The sequence below is a fragment of the Colius striatus genome, chromosome 1 (genome assembly GCF_028858725.1).
Source record: "Colius striatus isolate bColStr4 chromosome 1, bColStr4.1.hap1, whole genome shotgun sequence".
Classification (NCBI taxonomy): Eukaryota; Metazoa; Chordata; class Aves; order Coliiformes; family Coliidae; genus Colius; species Colius striatus.
Genome location: NC_084759.1, coordinates 170,320,684 through 170,334,710, shown reverse-complemented (window position 1 = coordinate 170,334,710; position 14,027 = coordinate 170,320,684). Strand labels below are relative to the sequence as shown.

Here is a 14,027-nt window from a genome sequence, read left to right as displayed (position 1 = left end):
AATGACGACAAATAATTCTGAAATACCAGCTTTTCAGGTAAACGTCAGAAGGGGGCAACATACACAAAAGAGATTTCCATGTAAAAGGCTCAAAACAGCCTAGGTAGGTATCACTGCCTATCTGCTGATTCATAGGTGTCAAATCTCAGCATATAAAATACAGAGAGCTGCCTTATTCCTATGGAGATGAGGAGGACAGGAGTATGCCTTTGAAAATAACTAATGCCTTGTGTTAAAATGGAGCTGCAAACACTATCCTGGAGTTTTCATTTTCAAAGAAGGCAGCAATATGTGTCCTATCTGCGCCCACTTAGTTTGCTATTTTTGGCTCAAGTGAAAAATATGAGGGATGCTGTTCCACAATAGCCAATTTCAGTTATAGCAAGAGTTTTTCGGAGACATCCCTTCAAGCCTAATCTGAGATTCTTTCAGTTTCTCTTCTTGTTGCCTCTCTTCCTTGGGGCATCAGTACAGGCATTTTCCATGTAGTCAAACAGCAAATCCAGTTCTCCGATGGCTTTAGTCTTTCCATTCTCTCCCAACTAGGAAAGAGCAGAATGTGTTTTAGTGTCTCTTTATTTCTCAAAAAAAATCCAATTATACTCATCACAGAGACTGAGTAGAGAACTTACTCTCTATATTCTCTCAAATAGTTCTATTAGAGTCACTACAGCATAGATATAAATTAGCATGTTCAAATCTAATCTAGCATATGCAGTTACCTGCAATCTGTCTTCCAAAGTTTCAAACCACCATAACGTGTCCAAAGAGTTAACAGGGCAAATGAAGGAGGGTGGGAAGTGGAAATATCGCTATGATCTCCTTTTTGATGCCCCTGCAGGCTTTACCTCCTAAATAATCTCCATAATTTGTCTTATGATTAGGTTAGCCTTAATGCAACTAAACAATTGGAGTTTGGAACTGCTCTTTTTAAGTGTTAGAAAAATACGTACCTGTTTCATTTTAATCTTCATTTCTTCCAGGTTCTTCTCAATGTGCTCTCTGTGTCCTGAGAATTTCTGAAAGAAGAAAACATCCAGACATAACATTGTCAGCTGTATGAAACAATGTGCTTTCTTTCTTTTTCAAACCTTTCTATCAACCTCGAGTTTGATATCTTTGATCTGAGATTTCCTTTCATATCACTGCCTTTTGCCACTGTTTGCGGCATTCAGAGATTCAGCAGCAGCGACAAGAGTCACAACTCAGAGAAGGGAAAGGAATCCAACACTACTCACACATCTGCTCAGCTCTGAGGTCAGGGATGCGAAGAACTGTGCCACCTCCTCGGCGTGCGGGTACTGCTCCTTGGCCTCGGTGAGGAGAACATCTTCCACTACAATCTCCGCAATCCTCTTCATCATGTAGCACCGGTTGTTTTCCTATGTATGCAAGTAAGAGGTCACGTTAAATCGTGGCAAGAGATCAATGAGTGCTGCAGAGGGTTGCAAAGAGCAGCCTCCTGGTGCAGGGCTTACCTTAACATTAACATAGAGCTGCTGCCCAATGAACCTGTTGTCTGTGTCCTGGTCAGATACCCTGGCCTGAGAGGTTAAAACAGGAAAGGTCAGGTGGGGATGGCAATCTTACCTAAAAATTAACAATGAACCCCCAGGTTTTCATCAATAGTAGTGCAGGTGAAATGAGGGAGTGGACATCATAGACAGTCTGTTACAGGTAGATAAGCTTGGACATTGTGTTTGTTTCTTCCCTTAACTGGCTGAGATTCAAGGTCAGTGTTACTGGCCAATAAATCAGCAGAAGTCTGAATTCCTATCCCCCTCTTAAACATCAGATCTTGTGGTGGTTACGATGACTCAATCAGATGCCGCAGGTGGCCAACTTCACGGTGCTCACAGCACTGCCGGGAGGTGCTGCAGCACTCCATGGTGTGCACCAGGAGGGACTCACCCATGCCCAGAGCAGTCAAGAAAGATGCCCAAGTAGAGGACTGTAAGATGCCTTTGGGAGCTCCCTGGCCATGGCTGGAGCCATAGGCAGGCCCAGCTCCAAACGGACTGGGCAAACAGAGAAATTTAAGCTCATGTTTCACGGTTCTCCCAGTATACCAGCAGCTGCTAGAAAAGGATGTGCTGTGCTGTGCTGTGCTATGCTATGCTGTGCCAGGGGCTGCCTTTGCCCTCTGGAGCAGGAGGAGGAGAGGCAGCAGCTTCTGCCAGCAACCAGTAGGCACAAACCTGCACCACACACCCCAGCTCTGCCTTTTTACAAATACATGGGCATTTTTTTCTGTACAAAGGCATGAGAAAGAGAGAAGAATGCTGAAGACAAGAAGCCAGTGCATTGGCAGAAGGGGGTGTCCTCAGATCCCACCATTAAGGATATATGGGTTACTGTACCAGTTTAGCCAAGGTGTAGGTGCGATTCCTGATGTAGGGCTGCTGAAAGTTGATCTCCCTGAGCCTGCAGACATGATGAGAGGTAGAAGCCACCCCTTTCGGAGGCACAGGGCTGGTGAGAAGAAGAGGTAGGCAGCAACAGCAGCAGCAGAAGACCCATCCTGAGAAGCTTTTGGTCAAAGTCCGCAGGGAGGCCATGGCTCACGATCCAAAGTTGTCTGTCTCAGCAGGTTGCAGCTACAGCACTGATGAGAGAGAGAAGTGTTAGCATCAGGGAGAGGCAAGGCAAAGTGAGGGAGGCACAAAGGCTGCAAGCCTTACCTTTTCTGTGATTCTTGATGTACTCTGCAGGAGGTGAGGTGCCTTATATAGGGCCACCAACATCTCTCTCAGCTTTTTTTTTTTGAGGGGGGTACTAGTGGTAAAATAAAAATGACATCAGCAAGTCTCTTACTTTCCAGTATCCTCTTCTGAGAACTACCTAACCACTACAAAACCCACAAATCCAACTTCAAGGCCATTGTACTGTTTAGTTTCTTATAAAATAAACCAAATTTTAATGCGAGGCATAGCAGGGGCATTTACCAGGGCAGGAATCCTGAATCCTTTTTGCATAAAGATATGTGAGAAATGTATAGGTTTGTGCCTCCTGTCCTGATTGTAACACACTAATTGTGTTGGTAACTTGATGGCAGATAATGTAACTTACATACCTATTTGCTCGTTTTCTGTGGTAAAAGACTTGTGCTCTGCTGGTGCTGTCTGGTATACACTGGCCAGAGGCTGCACCAGACCCAAAGCACTGACCACCTATGCAGTTCCTAGTCTGCCAGTAGCCTTTCTCACACAATGGCCTACTGCAGTGACCGGCCATCTGCCCATCACTGTGCACTCCTCTCAGAGATCAGGAGCTGTGTAGGAATAAAGCTGCATTTATCACATCCCTGATCTCCAAATTCACATTCTCAAAAACATTATTGACATTCCAGGCTGCAGCTGAGTGTCATGACCAGAGCTGTGGTCATGCACTTTCTTATCCAGGTGATTTCTGTGTTCCTGCACCTTCAATCTGAAATATTAAGCAGGGTGCAAAATGGAAATTGTGCCCTCTAAAGAGAGTAATTTGCAACTCAACTGAGGTGGTAATGCCTGAGGTCACAGAATTGGTACAAACTCCTGGTTCTCTAATACCCACAGGCGACACTGGTGGCAAATTTGAGAAATTGACCTGGCAAACCAAGGCTCCAGCTCTGACTCTGAATGAGAACAGGGGCACTCCTGAGGCTGGGCTTCATGCCTGGTTGTTGAGATTTTTGGGATAAAAGCCATAATCAGCCTTATCCCATGGGCTGACATGCCCAGGTTTTTTGTGCTTATACCTGAAAGGAAGCAGCTAAAGGCTGTCTGGCACCAGGTTTATGCTTTAGCCTCCCCTCATGCATCCGCAGCACAAATGTATCTCTCCGTACCTCAGCCCTGCCTCAGTCACTGTCAGATACATGCCACATCAGATTTGCACAGCGGTGTGACTTTAAACCCACACCCCCTCACCCGGGAGCCATCATAACCATGTCCCTTTCTGTGTTCCTCTCGGGCACCAAATTCCATGCCCAGCCTACCACAGCATCCCAGCTGCAGAAACAGCAGAGAGCAAGCCTGGACCCAGGATCTCAACAACCTAGTTCACAACCCAGATACATCACAAAACTATTCAAGAACGTGTTTATAAGCTCTTTTCCATGAACTTTTAATTTGCCAGGCTAATAGGCTGTTACACTTAGCCAAAAGATAGACATTAAAGACCAAACTGGGAGAAATCCAGACAGAGGCTTTTTTTGAAGGATTGACCTCTCCTCAGGTGCATTCCTATGAACTCCTCTCCCAGTATTAAACAGTGTGATAACCAAAGTCTGCCTCTAACCGAGGCTTCTTGCACTTCTGCACCAGTTCATCCAGAACAGTAGTCCCAAACTCAGAACAAAAGCTGTGAACTGGCCCTCTCTGGTCTAGACCCCTCTGTCCTTCTCCCTTCTGGCATATCACACTTCTCCACCATCACTTTGGTCACTTACCCTTGTCAGACATGGATCCAGCTTGCCTGACCTCTTCTTGTGGCTTCAATCTCATGGAAAGGGTCCATGACCCAGGTAAGTACGTGCTGTGCCCACTCGCACCCTGGTGATGAGCCTACCTGATCCCAGGCTTCTCACACCTCTGGATGGATATTTAAACAACATCTGGCAGAGGGACAAGAATCTGTCTTCTGCTCTCTTTTCTGCAGTTATTACAGGATCTCTTCTGCTTTTTCTAGTATTGGAAATCATACACTGAGACATCGAAAACATAGAAAACGTTGTTAGTCTTGATAAGGCTCTCTTTCTCCCATCTATATTGTTAGCCACCTCTCAGTTTGGCTGTGCTCCTTCTGAGGCTTTAAAAACCTTTATCTTAACCATTTCATTTACCTCCCTACCTCTAGTGTTCACCTTTATTTTCCAGAAACTGAAATGCCAAAATGCATTTTGTAAGTTCATTAATTTGTATTTCACAAATGCCATTTTTATTACATCCCAAAACCCTTCACATTATTTAACCTTTGGTTTGTAGTTGTGCCTTCTAACAACCTCTCTTTCATCCTTCTAGCTTGCTGTGAGTATAGTCCACATCCTTCTTCAATATAATCTCATAACAGTAGTACCAATCTGTGGGAATGGGAGGCATATCTCTTTGAGATATGTGACTAGTCACAGCTACCTCTTGTTTTGACTAGCTCACCACACCCTGGATGGGAGATACACATGCAGCACACATCCTACAGAAAGATGGGGTTAAAAATCTGTGCTACTGCGGGATCCTACTGTAATCTTCAGCTGAAGTCCAGAGAAGGAGGAAGGAATTGGAAAGTTTTCTGCTACAATTGAGAAAGAGTTTCTCTTTCTTCCAAAGAAATAATAAGGAAATAAAATAATCTTCTGAAAAATAAGGCCAGGAAACCACTTGTTTAGACACCCCTCCCCAAACAGGCTGAACAGAACTATGGAGCTGGCAGAAGAGATCAGTGGGAGGAAAGCAGCACGTGATTTAAAACATGGTAGCTGAAACCATCACTGGTGGGTCTCACTTTTTCCACTTTTTAAAGCAAAAAAACCACATCTGAAGAATGTGTCTTAAAGGAACAGTCTTTCTCACTCTTTCCTAGGTTAACATGGTCAGACATTCTAGCAAATGGTACAGAAACTTGCAATTTAGTAATTTCTCCTTGAGCCTGAACTAATAGTACCTTACGATACGTGATAGTACCAAGCTTTTTCTTCATAACACAATATTGTCTTGAAAACAACCAAAAAACCTAACAAAACTGAAACCCTAAAAAAACCTCTCCAAGATGAGGGGGGGGACTGTTTGGTAAAAAAAGGTAATTTTCCTTTTTATTTTTTCTTTTTCTAGGTTTAATGATATTTTTTATGTTTAAGGCTAGTAACACTTTAAAATACAAATTCCCGCATGAAAATATACCTGCTCTAACCAAAGACCTCTGAACTTCTCTAAAGTACTTCTCTGAACTGAACTTCTGTGCATTGTTTCTTAAGTGTAATGAAGTTTAATAATATTTTTTAAAATTGTTCACTGATCACACTTTCTCACTGGTGCCTTCCCAAGAGTTAAATGTCCATCCTACTGCTAACCTCACCAATTAACTTTTAAAGCGTGATGACATGCAGTTTCCCTAATTTGTTAGGAAACCATAGCGGTTGAATATTCTCGACAATGACTTCTTGACCCATATTGAAGGCAGAGGATTTTTTGAGGAGGGCTGGAACTCTACATCATATCTGCCTCAAAAGCCACAGACACTTCCTTCATACTTTGAATGAGGCCACAGGTTAATAACCAATACTGTACTTTGATGTTCAGCTGTTGTCTATCACCACCAGCATGCGGGCACACAGAAACGTTATTGAGCTTTGCCTTGTTAGACACAGTCTCGGGTTCCAACACTGGGCTGGAAACATTCTCAAGAGTAGGCATGTGGAAGACTGAGCCTGTGTATTGTTCTCTTGGGTCTTTTGCCTGGCGATGAAATTCTTCCCCCTAAAACATCTGTATGAATGGGCCACGTGTCACAAAATGTCTAAAGCTGAACATACAATGTATATGGAAACATTCTCAACTTTCAGGTCATGCTTATCTTCTTCATTTTGCTCCAACTCATTTGAGAGAGAATTCATAGCATTTTATCCCAGTTCTTCTAGGCTTTTGCCCAGACTTTCAAGCTTGAAAAGATTAAAGCAAGCTTTTAAATGTTTCAGCTCAAGCTCGAGTGAAGCCTTATTTGAGTCAGATTTCTGCCCAGCAATGAAAACATCAGTAATGGAAGCTGATTCTTCTTGAAAATTGTAATTCAGATCTTCATTATGTCTGAACAATACACAGGCAAGAGTCTTCTGGGCATGGTTATCAGGAATGGCAGAAGGGATTCATTTCCCATGGAGGAAATGATATCAAACACAGAGACTGGAAAAGAGGACCATCATCATGGTTTAGCAAGGAGCCACTTTTGCTTGGTAACAAGGGGAGCCAGTTGCAGTGAAGACCTGGTAAAAAGTTCTTGGACTTCCCCCCGGCTCTTGGGTTCAGATCCACCTACAGCCCAGGTGGGCCAATCTGGCACCTCTGCCATCACTATTTAGGAACAGGAATTTGAAGTGCTTGGGAGGAGGTCTAAGAGTGGTACAAGACAGAGGCGACCATGTGGATCCCACAGTCAGAGGAGGAGGAAAGAAGAGAGGGTGCCAGACCGGAAACCCTTCTGCAAGCCACGTTGAGAGCACAGGCTGTACCCCTGCAACACATGGAGGGCAATGGCAGGCCTAAGAGCCATCAGCAGCTCCATGTGAGTGCACTCAGATGGGCGAGAGACTGTGTGAGGAGACGGCCATGGCGCAGGCCGTGCTGGAGAGCTGCACACTGCAGAGCAGCCCCACACGAGAGGCAGAGAGGAGCTGCAGCCTTTGGGATGGACACACGTCAGAGCGGCCTGTGCAGGGCTGCCAGGTGTTTGAGGGACCCCACAGAAGAGCAGGGAGGACGGGTGCGGAGGCTGCCTGCCCTGGGGAGAGACAAATGGCAGAAGCTATCAGGAATAGACTGACTGAAACCCTCATTCCCTGCCCCCCGAGCCGTTTAGTGGGGGAGAAGATAAAGACACCGGGATCAGGGCTCTGAGCCTGGGAAGAGGGAGGGGTGGGGAGGAAGTGGTCTTAAAGGGCTGGTTGTGGTCTTCATCACACTGTGTTGTTTTGTGTTGGTTATGTTTTGGGTTTTTATGGTTATTCTTTAGTTGGTGTTGGATTAAATTATTTTCTGTTTTCTTCCCCAAGCCGAGTAGCCTGCTCTGTTTTGTCCAGGATCATAAGCAGTAACTAAGCCCTCCTTGCACTTTGGCAATTCTCAAGTCCTTATTACTTGAGTCTAATCGTGGTCTTTTGTTCCCTGATGGGCCTAAACCACGACAACCATACAGCATTTGACCGTTATATATTTGATATTTCCATAATAGGTTTAATGCCATGTAAGACATCATGAATCCTTTGGAAGGAGGAGTAGGAGTAAAATTAAAATTGCTTAGCTTGGGAGTGTTAGGTAACTTTGGAAAAGACACTTGTCAGATCACAGCACAGACACTGCTGATTCAGGCTTTCACAGAGGATGTGCAATTCACCTATCTCCTCTGACAGTAACACTTTTGTTACACAGTGAGTAACACGTTTCCTCTGGCAGTAACACTTTTGCTTATAGATCTCATATTTCATCAAATAACTTTGTCTCTGACCTTCACTTGGTTTTATTACGTAGTTTCTGGGTCTCCTAATTATGCTATATAATAAACAGCATAAAACTAGTATATAATATCATTAAAAGTCTAAGTGGAAGGGAACTAATAGTTCTGGTCTCAATTTCAAACTACACTCAGGGACAAAAAAACCCTAAAAATTTTTGTTTGAATAACTTTATTCTCACCTGTGAAACATTCATGTAGTGGAGACCCAAGAGAAGGCCACCCAGAGACACACTAAGACAACACCACACAGCTGCTACCAATGTTACTGCTGCCACTCCAGCTACACTAATGTTGTAACTTTCATTGCAGTGACAGGAGGATTCAGTATTAATATGAAAACAACAAAAAAAAGACCCCAAACCAGTGTCAATGGACATGCAATAGATGTTAGTGCTGTGGTCCTGCCTCTGCAGACAACTGCTGCCAACACAGTAGAGCATAAACAAAAGCTTTCCTAAGACTTGCTGATAGAAGCCATCACTTAGCTCATGCAGGCAGGAGAAAAAAGAAGAGAATTTAAACCATCTCAGTGCAGTCTCACACCACCAAAGGCATCACTATTAACCCTTCCACCAAATGACTATTCCTTTTCACTCTTAATATAAAATCACACATGTATTATGAGACTCCACCACTTTACATAGTGACCTACATATATCCAACTGTGCCTCGCAGTCAGATCAGGTGAAATGAAACGTCTGTGCTTCCTGTTAACGTGGTGTGGTTGCAGAGCAGTTACTCAGTGACATGGCAAAGTGGAATTACTGACATAAAGTACCTCAAAGACAATCACTCTAACTGGGAACAGAATTTTGCAGGCTGGCTTATAATCCAAAATTCAGTGACAAACAGTTAAGGTTAAGAAATAACCCCAACATTACACACCTTGATTTACTAAGTACCATCAGATTTATGTCATAAATCCATACCATCTTCAGTAATTAAACACAGTCATTCTGAAGGCAAGTAGCATTATTTAAGGCAAAGTGTGTCTAGACACTTCTCATTCACCAGCACTTCCACTGAGGCTCAGAGCTCAACACCATCTCCTGAAGGTGAGGCCCTGGCCACTCAGTTATTCTGCGTAACAGAGCCTCTAGACAAGAAGGGGACAGTTCCCATGCTGTTAACGATATCCTTCTAGTTTGTATCCATCCCTAGGAAGTCAACAGCCCATGCCCCAACCCTTCCTCAGCCTGAGGTTATACTACTGCTCATGTCCCAGGAGAGCCTCTGACTCAGCAAGTTTCCTGTTGGAGTGGGACTACTGTCAAGGATGTGAGATTTATGGGGCCAAAAGGAGACCAAACAAAATAGCGACAGCCTAGAAATTACTGTGCTGTTTTCTTGGTTTATCTGTTTTTAGCCACATGTTGTGTAAGCCAAAATATGTAAACATGCTGGAGCCAGCTTCCCACTGGGAACACAGAGAGTGTGCTCCTCACGGCAGCACAGTTCTAAGAACTCACAGCCTCCCTCTAGCCAGGGACAATGAACCTCAGCGGGTTTCCCCCATCTGCACGTGAGAGCTTGGGGTGAGACCTGAGCATGCAGGTCTCCAGAACAGAGTGCATCTACAGATGTCTGTCTATGTGTGTCACACCTACCAACCCAGCAACCAGACACAGACATAGGAAAGGAAAAATCCAGAAGTTCAGGCCTTCTGGATTCCATCAACCACTCTTATTCTATTTCAGGTCTTAAAGTAGGTACTTTGGAGACACCCTGACACATGACAGTATTAAACAAAGCCTCCTTGAGCAACAAAATATTCTCTCATTTACACACATACACAGAGACAATATGTGTGCATATCCAGTATGTGTGTATAACATATATAAACAGTGACAAAGAAAAGCTTTGAGGCCCACTTGAAACGTTCACCTTAGCTACCTCTGGAAAGGTAAATTGGTGTAAATGTAGATGAGTCACATTTACAAAGCTGACACATGCTTTACCAGAAGACTTTACCAAGACCTCTGAAGAAGTCAGGAGTAAGGAGGTTTAGTTGTCTTTTTCTCCTCCACTGAAGAACAATCTGCTCTAAGGAGGATTTGCAGTTACCTAACAGTACCACCAAACTCACTGCAAAGAGCAAGCTCATACTAGCAAATGAGTGCTTTCGCTCTTGCACTTTTAATCCAGCCCCACACCTGGAATAAATGGTGTGTAAGCTGTAAAAACTATCAAGCCCTGCTCGCCTTCAGAAAGGACTGACAGTCTCCAAGTGAACCTTCTGCAGTTCTCAGTCCTCCACCCTGAGAAGATGCTGCAGGACCATCAGGCTCTGTCCTCCAGAGTCTCTCAGGACTCATCCCACATGCAGCACGTTTGGCACGCACAGCTTAGATCTGCTGGTAGGGCTCAGCTGCTCCACAAGCTCCTCCAGAGCACAGCCTGCAAAATAGAACCCTCACACGGTCAGTAGACATGCCACAATAGACAAAAGGCCACGTTTCTAACGTGGAAGTCCACATGTCTTTCCTCAACATAATATTAAACTCAGATCAAAAGGCAATCCAAAACCTTCATTTCTATGAAGCTGGAATTTTCTTGTTAGCTACCATCCATTATCCATGCTCGAGGTTTTGCTTTCAGTGAGATCACTACTACATGATTTGCACCTGCTGACTGGGTTTCCGTGCAAAGCAAAGCCAACAAACTGATTGCACCCCAGAGTTACCCACAGCTCTACTGTCCTCCCCTCTCTTCTTGAGGCTTCTGTCCGCAAAGGTCTGAATAACTGCGGGAATCAGGACATTAATGTAGGTCACTTCATATGACAATTACCATTTTTTATCAGACATTTGTGTGCATCTGGATAATGGAACAATTTAGCTTTGAGTTATGTGAAAAATTGGTCAGTGAGGGCAGAGAAAAACTTCCATTTGCATCAGAGGGTGATAGGGTTCTTTGCTGACAAGTTCTATCAGATAGTAAGAATGGCTCTGATACCAGAACATTAGGTGTCAGCTCAGCCTTGCAGGAATAGATGTAACGAAGCAATTTGGCATTATGCAAATAAGCACACACTAAATTGTTCAAAGCAGCTGTGCTTCCTGCCCCATCTTCAAGTACTACAAATTTGCTCGTTGAGTGTTACAGACAGTATTTGGAAATCCCCTTTTCCTCCACTGACAGCAACCAGAAAGCGGTGACACCAAGAGTCAGATCAGGAAGACATCTTGGTGCGTGGACTCAAAGAATTTGTGAGTGAAGGAGAAAGCTGGTGGTTGGTAAGTAATTTTGCTTGCTTTGACCTTTCTGCAGGAGACTGGGTTTCAGGTTGTGGCCTTTAGGTCTAGGGGGAACTCAGGCTACCTGCAAGGCATCAGTGAAGGCAAACTCATTCTCAGGAGGTTGTTACTCACTGCAGAGGAATCCGTATGAGCAAATAGAGGACATATGGGTCTATTAATCTAAAAAGGCTTGAAAACTCCCTATATAACACCACATCTATAGTGATTTTAAAGTATCACTGGAAGAACACTGAGTGGCTTTAGGACTTGGTCCAGACTTTCCTTAAAAGCAATGTAGCTCTGATGGCTAAAGAAACCAGATTTGTAAATTTAATGACATTTTACATTGTGTTTCAGAATTCACCTCAGTAATGCTCTAACATGTGAAAGTAATAGCAAAATGTTATTGCAAAACTAACATGTTTTAGCAGGATATTTGTGAATTGGATGGGATTATCCACAATTCAAGATGTTCTCCCGAATTTCCCTGCAGAGATAGAAAACCCCAAACAATTCTTCTCAAACTGTTCAGCCCAGGGTTTCAGGGGTAATTTCAGCACTCTAAGTAGAGAAGGCTGATGCATCATGAAAGACATGGCAAATTGAGACTGGTGATGGTGAGTGAGTGACACCTTATTTTCTTGTACAGGCAGTTGTAAGCTGTGAACTCCCAGCAGGAAGATTCACCCAGCAGGTCCACCCAACTTGGGAACAGCAGCTGAAGACATTCAATTCAATACTTATCGATTGGGTCCATTCTTAATGTGCTGGCTTTGTAAATCTTGACCGTAAGTCAACAAGCTCCCAAAGCTGTTTATTCCTTAGCTGTCTCCTGTTGGCAACTACCTGCCTCCTTGTTTATCTACTTGGACTCTCCACTTCAAGGCTTCTAAGATTTCCTTGACAGAGAACAATACACATTCACTGTACAGCACGCATTTGTAATTATTAATAAAGAGTGCACTTTTGAACCTTTTTTCTATGCTCAACTTGCTGGAAAACACAACAGGAAACATGTTTGAAGGTTGGTCCAAAACATTCAGAAAAACAAAACAAAAAACCCTCTTGAATTAGATAAACAGCAGTAGCAGAAAGCAGGCATGAAGAATTTTATATCTGCTTTGAAGACTACAGAAGAGCATCCCTCAGAAGCTTCCCACTAGCATTACTCAAAAAAAGGTACTTTGTCTACATTTCCCTTAATTACTTCTGTCCAAAAGCAAATTCAATTAGAACATTTCAGGCAAAAGCTGTAATTTTGTTCAGATAAGAAATGGTGTCATGATGACCTGCCGAACAGCAAGGGCTTCCATTCTCATCTGGGGTTTGTAGCCCCATGCAACAAAAATGCCTCCCCCCTTTACCATATCTCTTGTACCCCTGGCAGAAAACAATACACACGTACCATATGGCAACATCTATAAACTCAGAACTACCCAGATGCACCAGACTCATGGTGTAATACTGTAAACAAAATATGCTGTTATAATATCTGACTTACAGGCCTCAAAATCAGGCCTGCACATAAAGTCTCACAGAGCTGTCAGATAGCCAGGCAAACCTACAAAAAACCCCAAACCTTAAAAGATTTAAAAGGGAACACAGTTCATAAAACTCAAATTACATATGAACATAAGAGCTCTTGGCCATGAGAATATGTTGAATATGAAGAATGTAGAGAGAACACACACAAATTAACCCAGCCACAACACATTCCCTCCTAAACAAAAATATTTCCTTAGCCATTAAGCTTTCTGCTGTAAAACTATTATTTTAGAGGAAAACTGGCACTTTTCCTACAGGCTGTTGCAAACAGTTTCCCTTTCAGTAGACACTTGCTGATCCACTGTAAGTTATATATTAAGTGCATGCCACAGAATAATCCCAGAAGTCCTCCTGATAAAATAAAATTCCTTGATTTATTTCAAACAACCTCATTGATAGGAAGCTACTTCAACACACAATTCCTGGAAGACGTGGACATTGTTTTCTAACATGATCAGTGCTGAATACTCACTCTTTAAATCACCACTTTATTTGTGGGGAGTAGCCCTTAGAGTATTGCAGCATTCCAGCCTGCATAGCATCTATCTGCTCTGGCTCACGATTCCAGGTACCTGTGGCCAGTCACAGTTCCAAGTATCAACATATCCTGCTTTAGTAATTTTTTCTTTCTGAAGATCAGTTCCAAGGTAACATCCTGTCTTTCAAAAGTCAACAGGTGAAATATTCCAACTGAACAGGTGAAACAGAGAACTAAACAGAGAAGTGACAACATAACAGGCTCTGTCAATTTACCTGCAATCACAGAATCACAGTATCTTAAGGGTTGGAAGTGACCTTGAAAGATCACATAGTCCAACCTCCTGCCAGAGCAGGACCACCTAGAGTAGGTCACACAGGAACTCATCCAGGTGGGTTTGGAATGTTACCAGAGAAGGAGACTCAATGCATCTGGGCAGCCTGTTCCAGTGCTCCCTCACCCTCACAGTGAAGAATTTTTTTCTTGTGTTTCCTTGGAACCTCTTATGTTCCTGTCCATTGCCCCTCATCCTATCATTGGCTACCATTGAGAAGAGCCTGGCT

General features: G+C 43.4%; 1 protein-coding gene across 1 annotated transcript; it reads right to left on the bottom strand.

The window, feature by feature from the left end:
* Positions 1–428: 428 nt before the first annotated feature.
* Positions 429–2,558, bottom strand: IL22 (interleukin 22). The gene is made up of 5 exons (XM_010206059.1): positions 2,361–2,558; positions 1,479–1,544; positions 1,239–1,382; positions 954–1,019; positions 429–542 (listed from the first exon to the last, which is right to left on the bottom strand). Exons 1-5 carry the CDS (start codon positions 2,556–2,558, stop codon positions 429–431), a joined length of 588 nt encoding a protein of 195 aa, XP_010204361.1.
* Positions 2,559–14,027: the final 11,469 nt, after the last annotated feature.

Excerpts from the sequence above, each read along its gene's own strand:
- IL22 (XM_010206059.1), bottom strand. The coding sequence starts at position 2,558 with ATGGCCTCCCTGCGGACTTTGACCAAAAGCTTCTCAGGATGGGTCTTC. Across the intron at positions 1,545-2,360 it reads CCTACACCTTGGCTAAACTG|GCCAGGGTATCTGACCAGGA; the intron begins GTACAGTAACCC and ends TTAACCTCTCAG. Across the intron at positions 1,020-1,238 it reads CCTCAGAGCTGAGCAGATGT|AAATTCTCAGGACACAGAGA; the intron begins GTGAGTAGTGTT and ends TTCTTCTTTCAG.